Source organism: Barbatula barbatula, assembly GCF_947034865.1.
Source record: "Barbatula barbatula genome assembly, chromosome: 2".
Classification (NCBI taxonomy): Eukaryota; Metazoa; Chordata; class Actinopteri; order Cypriniformes; family Nemacheilidae; genus Barbatula; species Barbatula barbatula.
In genome coordinates this window covers 20,092,103-20,119,966 of record NC_136767.1, presented here as the reverse complement: position 1 = coordinate 20,119,966, position 27,864 = coordinate 20,092,103, and the positions used below count along the sequence as shown (strand labels likewise).

The 27,864-nt window shown below is 39.3% G+C and overlaps 1 protein-coding gene across 1 annotated transcript; it reads right to left on the bottom strand.

The window, feature by feature from the left end:
- Nucleotides 1–523: 523 nt before the first annotated feature.
- On the bottom strand, nucleotides 524–27,864 carry LOC306902657 (whirlin-like; the record flags this gene model as incomplete). The annotated part of the gene is made up of 5 exons (XM_079471413.1): nucleotides 26,599–27,864; nucleotides 13,733–13,945; nucleotides 10,242–10,367; nucleotides 2,905–3,113; nucleotides 524–572 (listed from the first exon to the last, which is right to left on the bottom strand). Exons 1-5 carry the CDS (start codon nucleotides 27,349–27,351, stop codon nucleotides 524–526), a joined length of 1,350 nt encoding a protein of 449 aa, XP_079327539.1. The 5' UTR covers nucleotides 27,352–27,864.

Below are 27,864 nucleotides of genomic sequence, written 5' to 3'. Positions count from 1 at the left end.
GAGAGCTTTTCTTTGCCCAGCAGGACACAGATTTTCCTCCCTGTCCCCAGCAGATGAAACAATGACAGCAGTTTGATATGACCCAGATCAGAGCTGGTCTGTGAGTTAGGAGGGGATCGCGGCTTGACTGCTGTGCATAGACAGGACTTTAAAAAGAATCAGATAAAATGCCATGAAATAAAATGAAGACCATGTAATGTGTGCTGATAGGTATGCAGACCCTGCATACACGCGCGCGTTTTGCTATTCCGATGTGTTTGCTCTGAGATAGCAGAGATGGGTCGATTTGCACGCTTAAAGTGCTTGATTGCTTTGATCTTCTGGCGGACCACAATGCAATGTGACATCTGGAGCCCATAAATTAGCTCATTCAATATCACACTGAACGGAATAACTGTGGAGTTCATTATGGTTTTCTTTCCAAGCAATACCAATCACACAAAGCTAACGAAAGACAGCATTATTCTAACACCATTTCCCCATATAAAACAAAAACCGGCAGAAGTTTAAAAATGTGCATGTATTACCGTACCTTTCCTGAACCTCCTGCTCCAACATCAACAGACAGACAGCTGGTGACGAGAGAAAAAGAGAGGGAGAGAGAGAGAGATTTGGTTGAGTGAGAGCAAAGGAAAGAAGTTAAGCATACGCTGACTAATAATTGAATTATCTAATCGCAAGTCCCAAACAAGTCGTTTGCCATGCTGGGCCTACACTAAAAGATAATCGGGCCGATTTCTCCCCTTCCAACAGTCCTAGGTAATGTCCCGATGATCTTAAATGGCTCTAAACATAATCTTATCAGATTACCCTGCGGTGTGATGTGTGTAAAGAGTGAATGAACCTGATCGGAAGAACATTGGAGCCACCAACATGTTGAATATTTACGATCTGAAATCCTGATGTGTGGAGGAAACCCAGAGGACAAACGCACAAGAGCTCTGTTGATTGTCACGTGGAATAAAACAATACCCAATCAGAAAGCCAGCTGACAGTAGTATAACAAACCGTAGTTATCACTTCAAGAAACCCTTTTCTTTATTCAGTCAATTTTCTGTCAAAAGCATTACAAACACTATCATCACAATTACGAATAATTTCAATAAAAACCAAGCTATGTGCAAGTGACGGTAGTGGTTGGAGTCCGAATGTGTGGATGCTTTAAGGTGGAACAGAAAAAATAGGTCCAGTGGAGCTAGTGGAGTCAGTAGACTCTTTCGGGTGATAATGTCAGCAGCTATTTTTTTTACAAAACTATTAATATTTGTGGCGAGCAGGGTGGGACGAGAGCCTTGAGGGAACGGCGAGAGGCCGGTGACGTGAGTGATAACGAAAGTTTTATGCAACATCAAAAAATATCTAGTATATCGGCAGCTCCCCTTCCAGACCACAGTTCAATTTAGTTGATGATAAATAACAAAAATAAATTAAACCATCCTACAGAATATTCTGTGAAAATATAACAACAATATTGACTAAGTAATGCCATTTTAAAGATCGAAATCTAAGTGAAATGAATGCTTGAAATTAATCTTTGATTCTTGTTATCTAATAATTAATTAGATTATGAGACTTTAGCCTGGATTTTCACAGGCTCAACAATGTTTACATGCTGATCAATATTGCTAATACTAAATGTAGATAAAAAGTTATGGTTCATAAAATATCACAAATCCCTGCCAAAAGGTTGGAGATATAGCAAACAGTAAACAGACTGACGGATACAAATCATCTATTGATGCATTTTGTTTACTGTTGTGTGTCCATTTACAGTACCTGCTCTGCATGTCTACACTGCTGTTGTTAAAATAAGCGTGTCTGCTGCTCTTCACGGTGCGTCTTTGTATAAAATGTATCAATGTAATAAAATGTATCAATTTAAACATAATATTGATACTTACCACACAATTTTTGTATCTGATCCTCCTAAACAACCCAATGTGGTCAAATCACATTACTAAGTAGCACATGCCTGCTTTAGATCGCATTTACATTTTTACCAATTAAATGCTAATGTGCAGTATGGTGGCCAAACAGAAAAAATATTGTCTATTTGAAAAATATATATTGGCCGATGCCAATAATAAAAAAACATCTATCGGTCTATCACTACTTCTGATATATAATCAATAAAGTCAAAAGTTAATTTCAATAACTGCAGTTTGAATGGTCATAGGGGTACTCCAAGACTAATGAAGCGTGGAACTAAAAGGCACCTTGCTGGATTTCCATTGAAAGCGAAGAAATCAAAGTGCTTCTTTTACCATATACATACATGTCAACCATCATTGCCTATGGCAAGCCATCTAACAAAAGTGCTACATCTAGCTTTAAAATCTTGTCACTGCTCAGAGACCCTCTTTCAAACCCACTGGACTCGCTGACCTGAGTATAATTTCATTACGACCATGACCAAAATCCAGAGGAATGTTGAAATATAAAAGTGGGGCTATGACAATAATGGAATGAACTGGATTCATTTCCACATAATTGCTCTGAATACAGTAGCTATAGGAACTTTACAATCATTAAATTATTTAAGCTCAATTTATTTTATTTGCAAGGAACCTATAAGTTCTGAGTCTTGAAATAGATTTCAGTATGTTTGCGGTAAACGGTGACACTGAAAGACAATGAACATGCCAGCCCATATGAAAGAAGAATCACAATGGACATTTCACTAATACTGTATCTAGAATATATCAATAAGTACATTTACAAGATACTTAACAAATACTCTTATCGCTCCCATTTTCTTTTCAAGCAAATCTCAACAATCTCACACACACCACAAAAATGTTGTTGAAAAATGAATCATTTGTCTTTCTTTCAGAAAAAAAGCCACAGAGACAAAGTTCTTGTTTGTGTTCAAATATTTTGTCCAATCCTATCTTAATAAGTCACCTGTGAGTGTTGCTATTGGCTGAGCTTTCTGCGATCTGCACACTGGGGATCCACTTGGTCTCATCCACCACGGTACGTGCGTGAGGCAGCCGGCCCACGTCCTTTATCGTCATCAGCATGTGGCGGGAGTTCTTCAAGATCTGAACGGCCTCGTCGTGAGGAATGCTCCGAAAGCTCCGGCAATTGACATCCAGAATCTGATCCCCAACCTAAAAAGAGACATTGGGAGATACCTCAGAGAGCTGAAAATATCACGTGAAACAAAAAGAAACACAATAATGATGGCAAAATGGAGCAGAAGCCACACACCACAGGATGCTTGTAAGAGCTGAGAGCAAAATTACACGAACAAACATTATGAACTGTTTTAATCTGTGTGACTAGACCAATCGTTGTTATAAAATATTGCAGATAGAGACACAGTTTTGAGTCATTCAGAGTCAGTCTGAGTCATTCTGTCTCATTGTTAGGATGCAGATAATGATGGGAACAAGAGAAAGCCAGCGAGCGCTGATATTGCATTCACTGGAAATTATCCAGTTACAAGCCATAGACAAAAAAGGCCAATCTGTCCTCATTAAAGCTACTCAGCTAAAGCAGAATATTGGTAATGTGCTGGAGATCAATGCAATGAACATAATTCATGAAAATCCTCATGTGAGCAGCTCAACACAGACAGACTGCAATCCATGTCTATAACACGATTGCTTTCCTGGGCTCACAGAGCACTCCTGTAGATGACTTCCCTGCTCTTAACCATTCAACACGTCTCTTCATAGATCACATTAAAGCATTAGTTGACACACAAATGAATGATTTTATCATTACTGTCTCACTCTCGTGTTCCAACTTGTTTTTTCATGAAACATATTTTTTTTGAAGAATCTTCATGCTGCTTTTTGTTGACTTCAAAATAGAAAGAAGACTTGCATGGTATATTTGATGTGTTCTTACGGTGTTTTGGGGTGAGGAATAGACCATAAGTCGATATTCATCATCTTTGACGTGAAAGGCCATTGTTTCGTCTGACCTAGCTGAAGGCATGTGCTTCAGTTTAAATATTCTGTACAGAATGGAGGGTGATCTTTCCGTAGAGCAGTAGATATAAATATTTTCAATATATAACTAATTAAAATTGAGATTTTTCCCCAACAAAAATCTTTTGCCTTCAGATAACCTGGTATATACAATGCATGAATTCTCTCGGCTACTATAGGTGCTTTAAAGCAATTTTGAAGCTTAGCTTGCCAGTCTGTATGGAAAAGGTCAAAATCTTCCTATTGGGTTTCAGCGAAGAAAGTCAAAATCCTCTTATTGAGTTTCAAAGAAGAACGAAAGTTAAAAGGGTAAACATGACATAAGGTTATAAAAATAATGACCATGTTATCATTTTTGAGGAAACCACGCCTTACTTTTTGTGGGGCCAATAAAATAAACACACTGCGGACTTCTGTCTGTGAAAGACTATTATTGAAGACATTTTGCGATATGAGAGAATGAACATCAACCTAGTCCATCATTTTCCTCTATCGTTTCACTCTTTGTTCCCCTCATCAAAGAGGAAATCATAAAGAAAGATTTGTTTATCGATGCTTGTCGATTTCCACTTCTTTGTGAAAAGGCTCTTCATCTGGTAGAGTCAGCATTTAGAACTCATCATAACTCAATGGAGAGAGAGAGAGAGAGAGAGAGAGAGAGAGAGAGAGAGAGAGAGGGGTGCATAGTTAGAGAGAGAAAGAGAGAGGGATAGTATCTTGAATCTAGTAGGAGAGAGGGGGATAGGGAGGGGTTGATTTACAAGCTGCGGGAACTCAAGGATCATTCATTTACTCACAGAAGGGAAACCACTGGCATTCTTTTCCCGCTCTCTTTCCCCCTTCATCACACTCTCCAGTGCTCTGCTGCTCTCCGCATCCCATCCCATCTCTCCCGATCACTCCTCAACCCTCTGCACCATTACACTACTTTCTCCTCCACTCCACCCACTGCTCCATTCCTCTATCCTAGGCTCCTCTAATAGTGTCTATTGCTACACGTATACAGTGCAAAAAAACAGCTAAAACAGCTGAAAATATGAATTGTTCATACAGTATTTGCAATACTGAGACACAGCTGACTGTTAACAGTGCTAAAACAAGATTGAGTTATAAGTAACCTTTTAAAAAGGTTATGAAAATTACAATACAAATGACCAAAAGAAAACACTGCAAAAGGAAACCAAAAGGTCAAAATAAATGTGGCATTTATTTAAAAGACAGACAACACATAAGACCTCTAAAGGAAGGCATTTCCCAAAATAGCTTTTCCCGATTGTAGGTTTGAAATGATAAAGACATACGGTATATGCTGTTCACAATGTAAAACAAATACTCTCTCTGTTTCTCAGTTGTAAGTTCATAGTTGTAATGTGGTAAGTGTAATAGGAGACCTGGTTGAAATGAATTTATCCACTAAAAATCACCTCGGGTTCATGAAAACCATCTCCTTTATACATATAAACACAAAGTAAAAAAACGATTTTAAAATGAAAATGAAAGCTAAAGCACCTTTAGGAAAAATAGCATTTAAGGGGTTACCCATTTAAGTTTTTTTTAGATATCTGTTCAGGCCGTTTGTTGCTCCATTTTTATCCTCGAACGTCATTGGCTACATCTTTGTGGTCTGCAGGTGGGTCTAAATGAAACAGCCATAAACGACACAGGAAAGCTATTATACCGCAGGCAGGCTTCGGGGTCCTGCCTTATATACAAACACGCCGTGCGGCCCTTACACATCCATCTGTCAGCCATGTTCTCGTAGGACACAGCCAGCGGTAAGGGAAAGATCAATGTGTCCGACGCACATCCGCCACAGAGCCAGGTGAGCCCGGCTCGTCTCCGAGGGGAACAGACCTTCATTAGGTACCACAGATGGGACGGACGCCAAGCCATCAGTCAGTTTTACCTCCAGCGCAGCTGAAGTTTAATCGACATGGCTTATTGTTAAGCAGACAGAGAAAGGGCTTTTTGGGAGAGCAGCTTGGGTGGGGCAGCTTGAAAGGAAATGTGATTCAGAGGAAAGGAAAAATGCCAGAAGCCCTATCTGCAAAACAGCTGGTAGGAGGATCCAGAACTTTTCAATATCTACAAAGGGACATGTTGCATGAAAAGGGTCTAGAATGGGGTGAACAGCTTTGAAGTGCAGATATACAGTTTTCAGCGGTGTCAAAAAGAATGTTGAATGCTGCCAGGCAGGTCCAAAATCTCTGAGTAATATCATAAGTAAATATCAAGTGTCATAAAAAAGAGCTTTTTAGTAGGGCTGTCATCGTTAACGCATTATTAAATGCGGTACATTTTTTCAGATTAAGGCAATACAAATATTGAACGCAATTAACGCATCATCCTTGTATTTTGCCATCCTTTGTCTAGCGTTACATTATATAATCAAGGCACTTATTCATGTTAAGGCCTTTAAACCATTTAAGCGCGATTTATTAAAAAACATATATATATATATATATCAGTTGCAGTACTAATATCAGAATATTGTCTCTCATTCATAAAATGATGTGAAATGTTATGAAATTGTTGTTATTAGAATTTTAAAGTATTATGAATGTTACATGCGATTAAACGTGATTAATCACGGAAAGATTTTGAGATTAATGACCTTAAATTAAATCTTTAATAATTATTTTCTAAGAACTGAATCACAACAGATTCAAAACATGTCAAGAGTGGATAAACACAACAGTTGGGTTATAAATTAACCTGTGCTCGTTTCAACCCGTGGTAGGGCAAAATATGAAAATTTTTAAGGTTAATGTAACCCAACCGCTTTTTGAAGAGTCGAGCAGAGTTATTTTATTTTTAGAGTTTTTGTTTTTGTGATAATTTTAGTTAGAGTTTTAGCAATTAGGCTATATGCTTTTGTCATTTTATAATTAATTAATTTATTTTTAATATTACAATATAAGATTAATTACTTTTTATTTTTGTTTTTGTTTATTATTATAATTTTACTGCTTTAAACTTATTTCAGTTCAATTTTGAGCCAACATTTAAATTTTTCCTTGAGTTAAGTTTTTAAGTCAATAATTAATTTAATTTCACTAAAAAATTACATTTTCAAAGTCTTGCTGCAGTGGTTGCTAAGGAATTGGTATGAGTGTTGCTCATATTTGAGGTTAGAGGGTTTTCTAACATGAGCCATAAAAGCTATATCTTGGGACTCTTGGAATGATAAAAACTTGAAAATGTGCCTTGTAACTAGGACCGGTAAATAACCAGCTAGCAATGTCCAACCCAGAAAATCTTGGCACCCCCACTCAGAAGAACCCAGCATCATAGTACAGCTATGCAGAAACACCACTCCCACTTTCCTCACGAAATAAAAAATGTAAATATCCATTTTATATTGTATAATATACTATATGTTTATTTACATCATGCACTACAATTTCAACAAATATCTCACCTTGCCAACAAAACCATTGATCAAAAAAACATTTACCACCGATTACCACAGCTCTCTAAACGTCATTTAAACACTTCACTGAAGGACTAGGGTCCTTTCATCTTTGGCCGTATTTAGTTCTGCTTCAAGCGGCTTTGATAAAAAGGAGGTTTTCAGTGGTCTAGACAATATTGATGAGAAGACTGAGGACCTCCAGTCCACAGAAAAAAAGGGTCAAATGAAGCATTAACCGAATCCCAAGCAATTACGGTAAAGACTTGCAGAACAAGCAGTCAATATTTCATCTCCTCATTGCCACCAATGCACTCCGGTACAGCAGCGTGTCAACATCTGTGCTCCCCACAGAACACATGGTTGAGCACAGTGGGAGATTTATGTGTTCTTACTCTGCAAGGTTCAAATGAAAGAAAGACTCATAATTATTAGCCTCGATTATTGCATTATGCAATAAAAGGACAAAAGAGTGGGAGCTGAGAAATTTGCAACATGGAGTTCAACATTGTGTGTGACATTCATAGCAGGATGCACAGTATAAGAAAAGCTTTCCAGTGGCACAGTGGGTAGAGCATGGCGCTATCATCGCCAAACAACAACCCAAAACATCATGGTCCGTTGATTTAAAAGCGCCAAATCGATCGAAAATCACGAAAATATGTGTTTACTCTCACAACTGTAAGGTATAAAGTAAAGAACGAATATTAATAAACCACGTAAGTCAAATATACGGCAGTGAGGTAAAAATAATTGATTGTTAACGTTTAAATGATGAGAGTGCTCGGCTCTTTGCAGAACAGAGGCGCACGTGATGGACGCACGCACCTATCATACATTTTCCATATAGTAACATAATAAATTTGATTTCCCAGATTCATTAATCAAATGACCAGTTTCCAGGTTATCTGAAGACCAGCATACCACATCGCTACAATATTCTCCATGGCATTATTTCACAACATTATTTGAGGACGTGACAAATTCTAAGAAATGGAATGTTGTCCCAAGACAAAGTCATGTCAAGGTGACCAAATAAAAATAAACTGGCGACTTCGTCAGAACGTACTGTGTTTGCTGGGATGTTAGCATTGACATTTTTAATAGCAGATATTTGGCTGGCGTAACACAAAGATGCACAAGCTCTGTTATTCTAGTTTTACCTCAAAAGTTAGTTCACTCCTTTGCCAAACCCCTTGTCCTTCCTGTCCCTGCGGTTTACACCGCTGTCTTTGGACATGGGATCCTTGTCATTTTAGAACAGATGGACGACTGAGACCAACACAGAGGGATTTTCATCTCCTCCATCCTACTGTGAAGATACTACAGCTTCTAATGTTGTTTTGTCTCAAAAGGGTTTTCTAATAAACTATGATTAGAAAGAGCGCAGTTTTTTTTGCAAAAGCCCTGACACAAGACAATTACAAATCAACTCTGTCTAAAATGTTTACCATTGGACAGGGCAGACAGAAGACAAATCAATGACTTTATGCACATGCAGAGGCACAGAGCTGTATCACCAACAAAAGAGTAAAATATTTGTATGTCTCCGGTGGCCCAGCGTTTGCTGCTGAAGCTCAATCTGTGAATAACTAAAGAACCTAATGCTATTGAGCAACAGAAAAGTGAGTGTGAGTCTGGTTTGACCATGACAGTAAAAAACACAAAGGGATTAGCAAAACAACTAATGATCTCAACAGGTTAAAGCAGATTGATGCTACTATATGATGATGATCCAGCTGTGTGATATTTTCCAAAAAGCCAGGCCTTTTCTCCAGCTCACTGGAGAATCATCTTTCATCTCTTTGTCCATGGACTAAAGCCAAAATGTTAAGAGCTCACTCAATCTTTTATGAAGCCAGCACTGCAGATTTAGTGCCACTTTAATTAGACATCTACTCATCTGGCAGGTGGCACCCCACACAATATACTTACACAACAAATTTAATTAGACATACTAAATGTGATCATGCCAGACCGCAGCAACACCTTCCTACAAGCACGTTCTGAAATCAAAATAAGTGTTAGTCAAAACAGTGATATTGCTAGTACTGTATGTGGGTGGGCAACTAAGGTCAGAATGATATTCAAAAGCATTCTGCCAGGAAAAACCTAAACACTACAGATCCAAGAATCAAAACGCACAGTACTGTATATGTGCTTCAGAAAATGTTCAGATGACAAAAGTAGAAATTTCCTTCGCAAGTCTAGCGTTTCCATTCAGCTAACAAGCTATGCAAAATGTTTGTAGCTCCTGCTCTCCAGCAAACGGTTTCAATGAAAAGGCTCTGAGCCAGAAATATAAAGCTATGACTTTTACAGTTCTTGAACTTGCAAAATAGCCATCAATCTAACCTAATGCAGATTAGATTAATGCAGTCTAATGCAGACTTAATAAAATGAGTAACTGAAAGACAATCATGGCATTCTGAATAATTGAAAACTTAACCTGAAGAATAACTAGTTTGACCCAGATATTCATGCAATAACATATCACTAATTCCTGCTTAATTCCACCCAAACACGGTAAAAAAAAACTAGTAAGATTTACTTGTTTTTGTTGTGTACATTATTTTTATTTTGTAAAATATCAAGGAAATCCTACAGTTGTTTTTTACTGTTACTTTGAGTGGGCATTATCTAGACCCTGCCCGACTGCAGCAATGTCCTAGAATAAAGTCTCTGAAAAGCAATCAATTGGCAATCTGCTCAAGCGGATTTCAAGCGAAAGTGGTCAAGTGAAAATTGCTTTTGCTTAATGTTTGCCAGGCCAAGTATTAAAATGAGGACTTGGGTCAGGTGGTTTCACCACCCAACGTTGCATGGAAACATTATTATCGTCATGGTCAAAAGGTCTTGTAAAATGCATTATGTATTACTGGCTTTACCTTGAGCCCGCTGTATTCTGCAGCCGAACCACGATCCACTCCGGTGATGTAGATGCCGAGAGAATACTCAGCTCCCCCACGGATCATCAGACCTAGTGATCGCCCGTCATCAAGTGAGATGTTTACCTGGGGAGCACACAAACACACACGCATGTAATTTTTCCTTATTGAATAAATATGCATTTAAAAAACGTTTTATAGTTGTGCTTGAAGTTGAAACAGAAGCTCATCTTTGAGAAATATTTAAGGAGGTAAAAGATTATACGTAAAATTATAGTCAAGGCAAAAAAGGAGATGCAAGACAAGATAAGCAAAATATTGTTAATATTTAAAATGTAAAAAATAAATAATAATATAATAAATATTAGAAAATTCTAACACTTTGGGACTGAAGGACGATGCCACACACAGGGTAAAGGAGATGGAAGAGGAGTAGGTAGAGGGAAGGTGGCAGGGGACAATCCATGGGGCTGGGGAGGTGAAGATGAAGGGAGGAGACAGGGAAGAGTCCAGAGCAGGGTGAGCAGAATGATCATCCAGAGACCAGCCAGGAGGAGGGCCCAGGGCGTAGTCGAGGGAGGAGCCATGGTGGAGAGGTGACAGACGAAACCCTTGGTCGAAGGACCGAGGTGGAGTCTGGGTCTCAGAGGCTGAGGGCATAGACATGGAGACATCTGGTTCGGGGCGGGATCCGTGAGAGAGATGGATTGCGGAGGATTGAAGGGCGCATTCCGGGTGAGCCAAAACAACCCCGCCATTTACGGCCGGGACAGGATGATTACTCCCACTCATCACTTTCCCCGACACAGAATTCACACCCCACTGCCTGGAGTTCTCGGTTAATAAAGTCCAGGGGGTACTCATCCACGTCGGGAAGCATACTGAGAGCGAGTGGCTCATCATCCCCTCCCACCAGAAATAAATGGTTAAATTCGGGGTCGCTCCAACTCACCATTGTGCACACCTCGAAGAAATCCTCCGCATACCTCTCAAGAAACATGCCGTTCTGGCAGAGCTGCATCAGCAGTGTCTTAGTCCAGATCCTGAAAGGGGTCTGTGAAGGGCACCGGTGTGGTGAAATGGTCTGGTGATAAAGATGGTGATGGAGTGGTCAACGCGTTTGGAGGTCAGGTCTTCTGTAACACTTCAGGACTGAAGGACGATGCCACACATGGGCTAAAGTGAACTTGTGATTTAATGTAGGTGAAAGAAACGACAGGTAACAATTCACAGGTAATCCACAAGTAACATCCATGGGAAAAAAATTATAGATTATTTAAAATAATAAAGACTAAAACCTGCTGTCAATGTATTTTTATTTACTTTATTTAGGCTGTTTTATACAGTTTTTGTATGTAACAATAAAGAATGTTATCTGATACACTGGTGTTTTCTTTTTTTAACACCACAAATTTTGATGGTTTATTCTAACCTGCGTGTTAATTAAAAAAATATTGTGCAAATCTGCCCTCAAGATATCACGTCTGGTCACAGTATCCTGTATGTAATATACTGTCAATCTTATTTATTTACATATACATTTTCTTTACAATCTTTGCAACCTTAAGCAATCTTCTGTGTAGAGGGCAGGGCAGGGAGACAGTTATGTTCGTACATCTCATTCTGTTCATCAGTTCTGGTCAACCATTACTATAGAATATGCTGAAGCAATCCAGAGGAGGTGGATTTAAATTGGCTCGCCAACCTATAATGATCACCGCGATGCCCTGCATTAATATCAAATCTAGGATTCAGCATAGCCGGCCGCTGCGAATAATTATCAGCAAATCAAATACAGCTGCGTTTATTACCTCTGTGTGGGCTTGATATTTGAAGTGATTCGATTCATCAGTTCTTATTTGCCTTGTTTCATTAAACACTAACACAATCAACATATTTTCTGCATCTAAAAATGTGTGCGATCTGCATTGTTCTGACTAAATAAGAGGGCAGGTTTGGCGTGTACGTCTACCGTAATGACAGCAGGACAAGATGAAGTAACCGTTTCTGACCTTTACACCAAACCATCCACTTTAACTAGGCCCTACAGACGGATTTGACTGGTAAATTGACATGCCCGATGAAATGTACTGGCAGGTTCTAGTTGGAATTCATAACACCTGAAGAAATGAAAGGTCAGAGATCCAGACAGCGCTAAAGTATATTGGTAAACAAACATTTTTATTCATACCGCATTCTATACACGTAGCGGGATGAATAGTTGGCATGGATCTGGCTGGTTCGGCTGAACTTAGATGATAGTTCAGATGGTTCACATCAATCACTCTGACATGAAAAGCATTCCAGGTGAGGCTGGCTCAGAATGTGCCCGGAATGCTTTTTTGAGCTCCCCAGAGTCAAGCCGAAACAGCAGACACCCCGCTGAAGAACCTCTGCTGCTAGCATGCTTCAGTGCCTCTTTCCAAAACATATAGATCATTGTCACTGTTTATAATTACTGTGGGACTATGTCAAGTTGTCCATACTCAAATCTCAAGAAACAAGCAGTTTTTGATGTGATTGTTTTGTGGGTTTGTTTAGAGATTGTGGACTGTTTTTGGTTTTTGGGTGTGAGAGTGCAGAGGAGAGCTGATGAGTGTGTGTGCGAGGAGGAAATGAGGCAAGAGAACCTGAATTGAAATGAACTTGAAATGATAATCGGTGTGTTTTAGGTTTAGCCAGCACACGGCTTGGGTAAATTAAACATGCACCTCCATGTCTGTGTTTACAGAGGATCTGATTACTAACGGTGGTAAAAAGCCAAGTAATAATAATACAAATTAAAACAAATATGGTGATACAAGAAACACGTAAATATGCTGGATTCAGTATGAGTAGATAATAAACAATAATTCTTTCAATAAAATCTGACGGGATGTTTTCATAGATTGTGGGGACCTGGACATTTTTTCATTTATTATTACAAAATGATGCATATTTGAAAATGTAAAAATGCATAAAGGTTTAAGTTAGGGGATAGATCAGACAGTTTGTACAGTATAAAAGTTATTATGTTTTTGGAACGTACCAACAATGTATAAAAACGATCATATGTGTGTGTGTATGTGTGTGTGTGTGTGTGTGTGCGTGCGTGCGCGTGTGTGTGTGTGCGTTTGCGCATGTTTGTGTGTACTTATTTGTCTAACGTTATGGGGAGCATATGTACCTTCATTGTGTTGACCAGCCAGCAAAGGAAACTGAACATTAAACAAACAAAAATGTTTATTTGAAAATGTAAACATGCAAATTTTTCCTGTGAGGTTAGGTTTAGGGTTGGGGTTAAGGGATAGAATATAGTACAGGCAGTGCATAATATTATAAAAGTATGTCTATGGAAAATTTGGTCAACATAATAATTACGGAACCAAAGGTACAGTTATAACACTTCATTTTAGCTATCATCACACTGTATGAATTTCCACTTCCCACAGGCTGAAATTGTAAAGGCACAACATTAGTTGGGTGTCTTGGAGGAAGTGACACACACTCACCCTCTTCTCAGCATCCCCATGCTCTATGTGTCCATGTTGCTGGATGTCCGGGTGTCTGCCTCCCGAGCCAGGCTGGTCCTGCAAGTCTGGGGGTGGGGACACGCTGCGGCCCTGAGGGTCCACCCATGTGTATACGTGATTGGTCACATAACCGCCTGGGATCCGTCCCATCGAGCAAACCGATATGAAGAGCTTCTTTGAACCTTTCAAAACCTGTGATAAAAGGACAGATCAATAAGTTAGTCATAAATTATACAGTACATTTAACAGCTTTAGATTTACTTGGATTTAAGTCTTAAAGCCACCAGAAAGATTTTAATAGTTTCTTTTTTTTTAATTGATGTGTCATAATGTGTGTTTAGTCATAGTCCATCAATTTGTTTTACAATGACGCAAAACATTAAAATCGTTAAAGAAACATTACCCATGTGTGTTTGCACAAATAATTGCAGATGCAAACGTTTTCGGAAAGACTCTCAATGTTGCCCCTACCTGCTCATAAATGGCATACTTTTGCTTAAAAATCTGAAGTTTTCTGGTATTACTTTCAGCTGTTATGTTCTCCTCTTAAAGTCTGCACAGTGATTTGACCTGCTGGAGAGCTTCAGTGTTACAAGTCCTATAAAAGCTTTAAGTGACTTTAGAGCAGGTCTCTTGCGGACTGACTCAAGCCTTATAAATCAGTCCTACCACTTCTGGGTTGCTCTCATCTCAGAAAAACTCCACAGACATCCATCTCTGACATTTAATATGCTTTATAGGGACAGGGCTAGAAGTCTCGGTGGAGTGGAGAGCCTTCAGTGTGACTTCTGACAGAGACATCATCTCCCTGTGCTGAGCAGATGATTCAGACAGACATCAGATCTTCTTGTCCCTCAGAGAGGATGGATCAAATCGCTCAAAGCCATTTGGACATGTACTCTGTGCATAGTCTTCCTCAACAGCAGAATAATAAAGGTAGAAAGAGAGAGAGAGAGTCAGAGCAACCGAATAGGATAAAGATCTTCGATTCTCTTTGGCGTCTGTGCCTGTGGCTGTCTGACACTGCATTTTAAAGCCTGTATAGAGGTGCTTGAGAAATACAATAATGAAGACTTTATACAGTAAGTGTCTTGATATTTTGAGGAATGTTTCAAAAGGTTTTTGTCCATGAAAGTCAATGTGGGGCTATGTTGTTTGTTTACCAACATCCTTTCTAAATGTATTTCATATTCTGCATGAAAAAGAAAGTCGTGACATGAGTTTGAGTAAATTATGAAAGAATTTTCATTTTTGGGTAAACTGTCCCTTTAACATTAAACGTCACATGTCAAGTACTTATTGGCAGAAATCTTTCAGTTGTCAGCATAAATAACAGTCTTAGACACCGGGTCATCTCAATGAACACATTGCACAGAGCAGTCTAAGAAATGCTCAGTTTAGTGAATGAACACCCTCTGGCTTTTTCACACAAAAAATACACATGAGGGTCATTTACATGATCTACATAGATTAACATAAATGTTTAACTGGAGCGGAACAACACATTCGATGGAGCTTTTTCTACTGTAACTTTTGCTTCATGAATAATGACCTATGGCATGCATGTCCTGGTTTAGAAACACGCACACAAACCCTATTCAGCAAAGGTAGGCAGGGGGCTAAAAATAATAGGAGTCACCAAACCCTGTGAAGCAGCACAGAACGTTCCATTTCCAGCCTCTGAATGAAGCACTTGACCAAATGTGGTCAGCTCTATAACAACACCCCAGAGTGCCACAACAAGAGCTTGGACAGCTATTGAGCAGATCTCTTACATAACATTCAGTATGTGGGGTGTTTTTAGCCATTGAGAGAGAGAGAGAGAGAGAACACGAGAGCAAGAAGCTTCAATGTTGTGTGGAGGTACAGTGGATGAGTCACATTGTTCTATCGAGAGAAGGACAGAAAAGGTTTAAAATGCATCTTCTACTGTAAAATAACTCGCTTTTTTAGTAGGTTTTAACAAATACCAAAATAGTTAAGCATATCCATTCACAGCCTCCCAGAACCATTCATACATAATGCCGGATCCCACTAGTTCTCATGTGCCTTATGAGCAGTTGTCATACTGTATGTGTGTTTCAATACAAGACATGCATGTTTTCATTTGTATGTGTTTTAGAGTGTTATGCTTTACAATGTTGACCCCGACATGAGAATAATCACAGAATTTTAATATAGAAACGAAATAAGTAATATGCATAAATCATGGAAGGCATGAAGAGGAGAAATTCAAAACAATTGGCATACTTGACGTATTGCCTTTATAAATACAATGTGGATTCCCATTCACAGAATGATGTAAACCTGTTCAATGAGACAGTAAGCTGAAAAAGCAAAGAAACACGAAGACATACTGAGGACAGAATGGGAGAGAGTGAGAGAGAGAAAAACTGAGAGCCTATGACAAAGCCGTTGTGAATAAACCATTAGCCGATGGTCTCTTTATCACAGACACAGAGGACACACCTGACATTTCTGTGCTGAGTCTCCGCAGAAGTGGCCCTGCCTAACAATATACTGTATCTAGACAGGACACCCACTGAGACCTGCTATGACATATAAGTAGACTTCATTTAACATTTGGTTTGTTTATTCTGAACCAAATATGAAAGCTGACTGGGATTTTTTAATCTGAAAAGTATTTGGATATTATGGTGAAAAGTTCCAACAATACACTAGGAGTCTTCCGGGATCTACAACGGAAACTGCAGGGCAAAGGTGTGGTTCAATGTAAATCACCCCTTCAAGGTAGAATACAAAAAAAATGTAATTTAACTACTGGGTTTATCTGATCATATTGCACTCTCAACTTGACTCCTTTTGCTTCTGAATCATCGTAATTGTGAATGAACGCCATTTACATTAGAAACAGATATGAGAAAGCTGCATATTTTAATCGTGATTAAAGCGCAAAACCTTAATTGTAGGGTGACCTTCAGATACTGTAAAAAGATATGCAACATTTTTTAATGGGGATTAATAATGAAACATAATGTTGTTTCTGTTTCTCTGTGACAGTTTTATCATCATAACCCACAGGGAGGTAGAACGCCATCCGTGAACAGTTTCAGAACAGTCCATAAAAGCTTGGCAACATGCATCCCCCTGAAGACATCAGACCTAGAAACACCATTAAAGCGTAAGAGAAGGAAAGTAGGTCCGATTCAGAGCCACTCCATCAAAAAACGTCAAGAAAAGAGGAACCTTGACTTGTTTACAGGAGAAACTTTTTGAACATACATCTTTTTCTGACCCGCCTCCGTCAGATTAACTTAACTCTATTGCAAGTTTATGGCAGTAAATATATCACGCAGTAAATATATCACGCAGAGATCATTGAGGATGACAGAGCATTAAACTTTCAAGAAAAGTTAAAAAACAGCTAAGGAAACTTTAATTCTACACCTCCCATGGTAAACCAATCTTTTACTTTTATCCTCTCTTGTGTTTCATATCTGCACCTCAGATCATTTGTCAAGAAGTCGCTCATCATGTGTCACTCCTTCTCAGTAAATCTGGATGGGGAATCGTGGTGTGCGGAGGAGAGGGCAGAAAACTTTTCAAATTTCTTGACCCATGCACAACAGAAAAAGGTAGAGAGAAGCAGCCTCAAGGGAAGCACAAAAATATCTCACCTGAAAAGTTTAAAAGCAGCAGAGGTGGGCGAGATAAATATAAACACGTTATCTGCCTGCGCAGAGGTGGTTTTCCGCATAGGTGCACTTTCAGCTGCTGATAAAAGAAAATTACAGTGCGAATTGACCCAATGGGAGCTAGTGTACTGTAAAAACAGAAGTCTCCTTATTTACTATAAAGTAGATCAAAGACAAAAGTTACTTTTAGCTCTCCTTACGCAACCCTGTGATGTTTACAATGACAGAACTATGGGTGTGTTTGTTACACACACAATTTTTAATTTCCTTGTTAATTGTTCCATTAACTGCGACAACGCAGTGTGAAGGCAAGCAAATAAAAAATGCACACTTCATTAAAGCGCTGATGGCAGTTTATACTGTCTGTATACATTTTGATTATAAATATTTTCACTACACCTTTGCATAACAGCACTGGATGACAAAATGGAATGGCTTGTATACAAGTAGAATAATACAAAGAAAACTAGCTGATATAGTCTCCTCCCTTTCTGCTTTACATCTGACCCTTTTTAACAAAGATCTAAACTCTGAACATTAGCATGGTATCATCAGTATTAAAGGGATAGTTCAGTCAAAATAAAATGTCTGCCATCATTTACTCACCCAGGTTGTTTCAATTATTTGTAATTAGTTACATTATTTGTTTCTGTTCAACACAAAGGAAGATATTTTGGAAGATATTTAGAAGAATGTTTGTAACCAAACAGATCGAATCCCCCATTTACTGTCATAGTTGGGAAAATAAATACTATGGGAGCCAATGGGGGATTAGATCTGTTTGGTTACTAACATTCTTCTAAATATCTTCCTTGATGTTTAGCAGAACAAACAAATAAATACCGGTTTGGAATAACCTGAGGGTGAATAAATGATGACAGAATTTTCATTTTTGGGTGAACTATCTCTTTAAAGAATATATAAAACTGCAAACACTTGATGTGCTATTCCCACTTGTATCTGTTGAATTTGATAAATGTACTGCTCACTCTTATTGCTCTATTACTCTCACTTAGTCTTTATTTACATTGCAGAAGACTCAGTCTACTTACATAATTCTAACCAACGTTAAATCTACTTAGGTATTTTTAAGCTGTGTTTGGGAGTGATTAGATACACTTGAAAGTGATTATGTGTACTTAGTCACTGCCAAACACAAACTCCATAAACATTGTCTCTCATGTGTAGCCTACGCAAAGCCTATATAGCACTCGACAGCTCTGCTAACACTATACCTGTGCGTTTAGTCATTTCAGTGCTGTCAGTCAGTATAAATCCGGGATGACTCTTCCCTACCGTTTTGAAAGCAAGCACGAAAGTCCGAAAAACTCATCCAAACGGCAAGAAGGTTTAACTTTGAAATGCACCACTCTGAAAATGCATTCAACTTTCACTACTCAAAAATGTCAACCAAATGTTCAATTCGGTGAACGTGATATTCATTCAAACACACAGCTTCCCATGAATTGGAAAACTAAGTGCTTTTCGAGTCTGACAAAGGAAGGCTTAAAAATATGAATGGTTTTCAAAAAAGCTACAGAGAACGGATGGCCGGGCTGTGCCCTAAAAACTTAAATATGTGAGCAGGCAAATTTCTGGCACCGATCAATAAAGAAAATTACTTTTATCCACTATTTGCAATGGCCTCTCCCTCTTGCCTAAACTCTGTGGTTTTAATTCAATTTCAACCGAAACAGTGCTTGCAAACAAACAATTTCACAAAAACCCTTGTGCTTAACCGACGGTTTATTGACATGATTCAGTGCCCTTCCAGGCAGTTAGAGACGTGATTTCCAAGGGCAACAATTGAATACGTTTTGATTAGATTATTCACAGGAATGTTTAAGCACACAATTGGGGGACTTAATTTTCAAAAATATTAATAAATGTTTTAAAATCAGCATTTAAAATACGGTTTAATAATCTGAGGGCTTACATGAAAAGCACTCCTGCACTCCAGCTTTCTGAGGCAGCCACAGACAACAACAGTGGACAACTTTACCAAGTCATCTGTACAAAACGTGTTTCCTCATATTGGTGAACAGAACGGATAATCAGTGAAACAACAGATGATAAACTCAATGTGGTAGCCTACTGTAAAACTTCCAGTTTATTAAACAAACAGTATTTTGTTTTTTACAGAAACCTTGTTTGTACAGGTATGTGTTTATTTATGTTTGTGTGCATTGCACAGAGTGAATTGTGGAATTAATATTGTAAAAAGGTTCTGTACGAGGTAAAACGTATATTCTCTAGGGATAACAGATTGGCAGACAGAGACATGCAAACACACACACACACACACACACACACACACACACGCAAAGTAGAATAAGTGATTTACACAGAAGTAAAGCCCGAGGTTCATGCATAAGCAATCTATGTGACTACACACTTCAAACATGCAAGCTCCATACGGATGCAATTAAAAGAACTGTTCACATTTCCATGGTAGACTTCAATTCAATTAAATTTTATTTATATGGCGCTTTTCACAATATGCATTGTTCCAAAGTAGCTTTACAGGAGAAAATAAGAAAAACTGAAAAACACAAAAAAGGTCAAACACAGCACAGTGCATGGTGTTTATAGAACAAGCAAGATTATTCTAGTTAATTATATCTAATAAATGCAGTCTCCCGGTGGTTTATTTTGCATATTTTGCGTTAAGTGAACGCCTGGCTGAAAAGATGTGTCTTTAATCTAGATTTAAAATGAAATGGGAGAGTGTGTCTGACCCTCGAAAAGTATCGGGAAGGCTATTCCAGAGATTAGGTGCTACGTATGAGAAAGCTCGACCCCCTTTGGTGGATTTAGTTATTCTAGGTGTTATCAAAAGTCTGGAGTTTTGAGATCTTAGAGACCCTGATGGGTTAGTTAAGACTAACTTAAAACAAATTACTGTGACCTGAACACATATTTCGAACCCCAACAAAAAGACTCAGAGATTTCCATTCTTCAGTGAAACTATAAAACTACCTTGAGAATAATATACAATACTCATAATAGGCTTCTATTCAAAATTTAAGCTTTTTTCATTTGTAAAATAGTTTGTCAAGAAGAAACCTTCAGACTATCCTTATGGTCTACACTGGACTTCTCTAAAACTGATGGTTTGAGTGAAAGAACTCCAACTTAATTGACACAGCATCTATCGGTTCCTCCAGCATCTGTTTGGCCTTTTAAAAGCTCCTTGACAGTGCAGATCTTAAACACTACTTCCATCAACCTTCCCCCCTCTGGTTCCCAGTGTTTCTTCCTAGCTATGATAAAAAAAACTCTTGCTCTTATAAATTGAAACTAATCTTTCACAAACCCATTCAGCACATTCCGCTTCTTTCTTTGATCCTTATTGGCAGAAAAACAAATCTGCTGTCTATTATTTTGACACTTACGCAACTCTAAACTCTCCCCTCGCAGCATTTTGTTCGACTTTCTCTATCCATTTAGGCTATGAAATGACCAACATGTATCAGATAGGTGAAAATAACAGCACCACTGCTCTGTTTGTTCCTGAACCATCGATTTTATAAGGTATGTTGTTTTGAGCTGATGCTGCCTACTGTTTGGTAGCTATTCCCATTTCTAGGGAGGTCTATGTGCTTACCGCTAATCAAACTGTTCTGTCATGACATAATTTTACAGGCCAACCAAGCTAGGCTAAATTGCCATTCAATCCTTAGGGAATTTGTAATGAGTTTTTAGAATAGCAGTTTACAATGTATAAGTAAAATAAGGCTACTTTAATGTTTTGTTCTACAACTTTACACACAGTCATACCGCAAACCACTGTGTGCCTTAAAAATGCATGTTTCGTTATGAATGGCCACTCAGGGGCCTATGTTCAAGTCCAATCTAAGTCATGTCCCTCCCCATCCCCCCTCTCAATTTTTGTCTTATATAATAAAAGTTATATCTAAAAATGCATGTTGCTAAAAAAAATTGTATTTAAGAACTACACACAACCATTGACAACCATTGCAATGTTCATTTAAAGGGGTCATATGGTGCGAATACATGTTTTTCTGTGTCTTTGGTGTGATATAAGTTGCAAAAAGAAATTGTTTGCCCTTCCAGAAGATGAGACAACTAAAAACAAATGGTTACAATTTATTTACAACACTTTTCCAGAACAGTACAATCCGAATATTTAACTGTGTACAGAGCATTTCACCGATGATCGCTTCAGGAACCTGGGACGAAAAGCTGTGCACGAAAGCTTTTGTTAAAAACCGTGACAACTTCGCAAGGACAGTATGGCGCTTCAGATTCGCAGCCTGAAAGTATATTTTCATTGTGAAAGACTTTGTTGCGGACTAACAACGCGTTGAGTTTGTCGTGTGTTTGGACTTCATGTTTGTTTATAGTCTTTATGACGTCGTATATTAAAATGATAGTTTTTAACTATTTAACGTAATGTTTTTTTGATAAAACCTTACTGATCCTTTACATCCTGCTCAATTCGCACTGGCAAAGTTGATGTATCGGCTTGATAATTTTCCTCGAATTGATATAAGGAAGTACCGATTATCACCGGTCAGTACAATTGCTTTGGAATCTTATGTTCCGAATATGGTAAGAGGCGCTACATTTCCGTCACACGCTTGCAGTATTCGACCAAACACTACGCACTGGTTAACTGGCCAATCATAGCACCTCGCTATTCAGAGCGATGAGCTTTGTAAAAAATTTTGTAAAACAGTACTGGCGTGCATCTCAAAACATCAGACAAAACAATCGCACTCATCTATTTTTGTAACGAGTAAGGACTGGATTCAGATGCGTGGTAAAAATTATATTTTATTGCGGCACAAATAAAAGACAAGGCACTTCTGAATGAGGTGACTGGGTTCCAATGTCCGACCCGTGAAGGCAACAGTGCCGTCCTTAGTGAGGTAGAGGCTCCAAAATCCGACCCGTGAAGGCAACAGGGAAGTCCCGAGTAGAGGGGTGACACCACCTGGCGGCCTACGATGGGGGCTCAACTCCTCGCCTATGGAAGTTAAGAGAGAATTCCGGTTTATCCCGGGAAACACGAAAAACAGGGTGAACCCGACCAAGAGAGGGGGGAGTCTGAGCCTGACAGCCACCGGATTAACCACCTTAGTGATACGGTACAGGCCGATGAACCCGGGCGTGAGCTTACGAGAAGGTGGACAGAGAGGCAGGTCCTTGGTGGAGAGCCATACCCGTTGACCACACACGTTGGTAGGATGAGAGGACCGGTGCCTTGGTCTATCTTGAGTTTGGGCCAGAACTCAACTGGCTTTCTTCCGAGTACGACAGAAGTGCTGAATGAAAGCTAGGGCAGACAGGACTGCAGCATTGAGTTTCTGGGATGGAAACAGAGGCGCATTATAACCAATGGAACACTCCAAGGGTGACATACCTGACATCGCTGACGGGAGGGAGTTGTGGCTGTATTTAATCCAGGAAAGCTGTTGGCACCAAGAACTCGGGTTGTTGGATGTCAGACAGCGTAGCATTCTACTGACATCCTGGTTGGCCCCGCTGACATTGCCCTGAAGACAGACTCACAGAGGCCCAGATATGTCTAAAAAACTCTTTCCATAACCAGGAGAAAGCCCAATGGGAAACCACATCGACCGGCAACCCATGGAGATGGAAGACGTGGTCAACCAGAAGTTGAGCGGTCTCCCGGGACGAGGGAAGCTTGGGTAGGGTAACAAAACGGACCACGTTGGAGATCCCTCACCATTTCACTTCGACGGGGGCAGCACAGTGACCAAATGAAGGGGGATGTGTGACCAAGGGCCAGAGGGGATGGGAAGTGGACGGAGCAGACCAGTGGATGGGCGATTAACCGGCTTGCATTGAACGCATGTAGGGCAGGCCAACACTAACTGTCTGACATCTGTGGCCAAAGATGGCCACCAGAAACACTAACGAACGGCAGCCAATGCTCCCCGAATTCCTGGATTGCAGACAAGTCTAGACCAATGACCCCACTGGAGGACTTCAGGATGCAGCACAGCCGGCACCAACAGCTAGCTCACTGGACACTCCGCTGGCACTTGCACCCCTCAACCAGCCTCCTCTACTCTCTGTTCTAAACACCCAGGAGAGAGCCCTGATCACCACTTCCTTTTCAGGCCCCTGTCATCTACAGGTACATGAGTGAATAACATCGGATTTTCTGAATATGTTCAAATTCCTTTGCACTGAGCCATTCTAAGTGTAATCATATTAAATGTGTGTACACAGAGAGTCAAATTAAGTAACAATTAAATGCAATAAAGCAATTCCTAGGGCTGTTTTATTCCTTTGCTCTATGTAACCATATAGGCACAAACATCACCACACGAAAAGCTCTTTGTTGAAAATAATCAAGACTCATGATTGGGGTGGATACTACGGATCACTACGCATTCTTGGCATAAACACCGCCTGCTTAATTAACCGCTTGTATGAATCATTCATCTCCTAATGGGGAACAGAACAGATTCAATTAATAAATTAGAGCAGGAATCCCAACAGGGGTGGCTTTGAACACCTCTATTAGCTTAGCACGCTAACAGGAACTACACCAATTATCTTAGAACAATGAGTAATATTTTTTCAAATACACCAGTTGGGATTCAAGCACAATGATCATTATCATTGTATGAATGTAAATACGTTTGCTGAGAATACATTTTTTCAAAATATGGAACCAGGATAAGTGTAGTCTCCACTCTCCAGACTAGCTGGTATGTTTTTGATCATAAAACAGAAAGAGCCTTTTTAAATCACAAACTAGAATCTGGTTGTTTGGTTGGTTGATTGATTGATTGATTGTAATGCTCTTTGTGGCATTACAATAACAAATATTCAGTTATATAAATCACTATTAGTAGCTTGCATATCAATCTATTATTGTAGTAAAATTGGTTTCAAATGTATTGTTTTATTTTGAAGTTGGGATAACACAGAACCAGCAGCATTATTTGTTTTAATTTAACAAACAAAATGTATAACCTGTCTTCCCAAAAGTATTTGGACTATTCAGGAGAGAGTGAGTAAATTAACTCAAAACTACTACAAAAACTAAAAGGTTTTTATTAAGTGGGGCTGGTGTCAATGTGCAAGATGAGGAACTGAATACTAACTGAATGCCTTAAAGCTAAAAGCCATGTCACCTTCAATAAGACCTTGTGTTTAACAACAACTGTGATACTATCAAATCAGCTTAATTCACATCCCAGATCACACTTCATCGATCTTTATATTGAAAAGTGTACAGACTGACACTTTCAGCAAACATGGTGAATCACATTTAATCCCTCAATATGGAGCCTGCAATCAAGGCTCACTCAGCAACTACAATTAAAACAAATTATATTAATGCAGAAGACTTGACTGGATGGTTAACATTACTGTTGTGTGTAACACATAGCAAAAACTGTATTATTAATCATAGCTGCTAAAAACTGCTATTATGTAATCCACATGTGTATGATGCAGTATTTAGCTCTCAGTTTGTTGTTATATGCTGTGTGCTTTTTTAGCTTGCATATTCACTATGATAGACAGACAAGATTGCAACACGAGAAAGATAGACAGTACAACAAAGTAAGGACAGTGTAAAAGAATGCTGCACATCCCTTGGCAGTCTAATGTGAAGGCTCAAAAAATAAAATAAAACATATATGTGGCAGCCCACACAAATAGAGAAAGCGAGAGAATAGAAAAGCAAGAGTGAGGTAGCCGCCTGTCAATGCACTTCTCTTGAAAGACAAAACTGTTATGTAACCATAGGATTTAACTCGCAAAAATCAAGAACTATAAATAGAGTTGACAATAGATTCTACTCTGAGACAAATTCTGTATATGTCTATCTAGACTTTAAAGTTAGTCAAACCACAATATCTTAAATTGTCAATGCCTGAGAAACTATGCCTGAGACCAGCCCCACTGGAGCCAATTATTTAATCTAAAACGCAATTATAACATTTTCTGAGATTGCTCTTTGAAAAAAGCAGGGAATGAAAGATAATTTGATGAAAAGACCAGTTTTAAAGCCTAAGACAAGAGAACACATAAAAGTGTTTAGTCACAGTCACACACATTGGCAAAGACCAAAGCAGCTAAGGTTTGTGACCAACACCAGTAACTCTGACCGGAACAGTGGCCAAAATCTGTTTGCATGGTTATGAATCTGAAAATCATTAAGGAAGATTTGATTTTGGTAATGGAATGAAGTGTCAAACCCAGACCTCAAAGGCATAGCTGAAAATGAAAGATTATACTATAAATTACTCACCCACACGCCTCATAGGTGTATGTGGTTTTCTTTAGCCAAATACAAAGTAATTTAACATATTATTTTGGCTCTTCCTAGTTTTATAATGACATTGAATGGGGTCAGAGTTCTGGAAACTCCAAAAACCGCATCTATCCATCATCCAAGACTCAGGTGGTAGATAAATGTGTTCTGAAGCAAAACATACATTTGTGAGAGAAAACAATTCCTATTTTGAACTCATCTGGCGATTGTTACATGACATATAAATGTAAACAGAAAAGGAAACTTCAAATATGGCGGCACATCAATGATGTGAAATCCATGTTTTTCCACGTGTTCAAGACAGACATTTTGGATATTTCCCACCTCAACCCTAAAATAATTTCTGGAACGGCGCTGTTTTAATGTTAACTGTTTTAATAACTGTAATGTTTTAATGCTACAAAATCATTAGTAACATTCATGTTTTGATGTACTTTAATGTTAATCAGATGTTACTACCGGTCTTGTAGTGGGAAATATCCTAAATCTGAGGTGTCTTAAACACAGCATTAGTAACGAGACACAATAATGAGCTTCAGAGTTATCTACATGGCATCATAATATCGCCCGCAAAACGTATCGTTTAACTTGAGTGGGTCATGTGCATCAGTGGATGTATTTTATGATGGATGGATGCGCTTTTGGAGATTTGAAAACTCTGAGCCCATACAATAACATTACAAAGTTACTATGCTAGGCAGAGCCAGGATATTATTTAATATAATTATAAACTCATAAAAAATAGTGTTGAGGGAACAAAGTCATATGCAGTTTACATACATTACAGAGTCAATGGGTAAATCATGAGATCCTTTTTAAGGGGAAAAAACATTGATAAGCTTTTGAGAGTGAACATTGACGAATCTTTTAAAAGTAACGTTTCAAACAATAAAACATATCACCTTGACTGCCTCTCCATGAGTGACTCGATCAAACACCATGTTATTGACTTTAATGATCTGATCTCCAACTCTCAGTCCCTCTCTTTCAGCGGATGATCCCGGCTCCACCAAAGACACATAGATCCCAACTCCATGCTCCGACCCGCCTCTAATGCTGAACCCTAGGCCTTCGTGGCTCTTGCTCCGTTTCAGCGTAACTTGACGAAGTTCAACAGACGCTTCCTGCATCAGCGCGGCGCTTAAACACGGGCCAGCCGGAGCTGTCCCCTCATGCGTGGTGCTGAAAACAGGAGCTGCGCGCACAGATCCCTGAACGGGACCGACTTGCTCGGACTCAGAAAGAAAGTGTACGGACGACGCTCCTGCGTGATCGTTGGTGTTGCTTATTTCTTCCGAGCACTCATGTTTAAGGGGGCTTGCTAGAAGATCCGTTTTCAAATATAGACCTTCCGACGTGTACTGATCGAAAAGCAGCTGGTCCGAGCGGGGTATGACCAGACGCAGCATGGGTAACAGTTGACGCTTGCTGGGTGCGTTGAGAATGACTTTGAGAGTCTGCACGAGATCGAAGACATTACGCTTAGCGTGGTAAACGTTGAGACAGTGGATAAACTGTTCTCTTTCGAAGTCGTTCAGCAGCACATTGAGCGCGTTGTGTAACTTCTTCACGTTAACGGATAAGGCACGACCGGACCCCAGCGAGTTCGCCCCCGACTTGAGAGAAACGCGCTCCAGATCCGTACTCATTCTCATGCCCTTGCTGGAGCTCCTCAAATCCACAGGGGGTTTTCACGCCAGGCATTGGGAATGGAGGTGAAACGCTCTCCCTGTGTCTGGTTAAAAATAGAACCGCGCCACGCTTCGTGTATAAAGCTTCGATTGAAACTTGTCATGTTATGCGTTCGCTTGAGAGCGGACCAAAAATAATACTTTAGCTGGAAAATTCAATACTCGTTCTTAACTTTTCTAAAGTGCACAGACTTAGAAAAAGTATACGAATGAGCTTTTCTGGTAACTTTGAACGGTAGTGCAAAAAGTCCTTTGATTTTCCAAAGCGAAACCACAAACCCCATCAGAAGTCCTGCGAGGATTGAATCACAGCAACAGTAACTTTAATCCTTATTTCTGCTGAAACATTGCAGGAGAAAAACGGACGGTGACAAGCCTCTTTAACGAGAAAGAAAAACACGTTTCGAGTTTTTGCAGTTGCGCGCAGCCACGGAGCGCGCTCGAACAGTGCGTCCCTTCTGGTGTCTTGTCGCTACT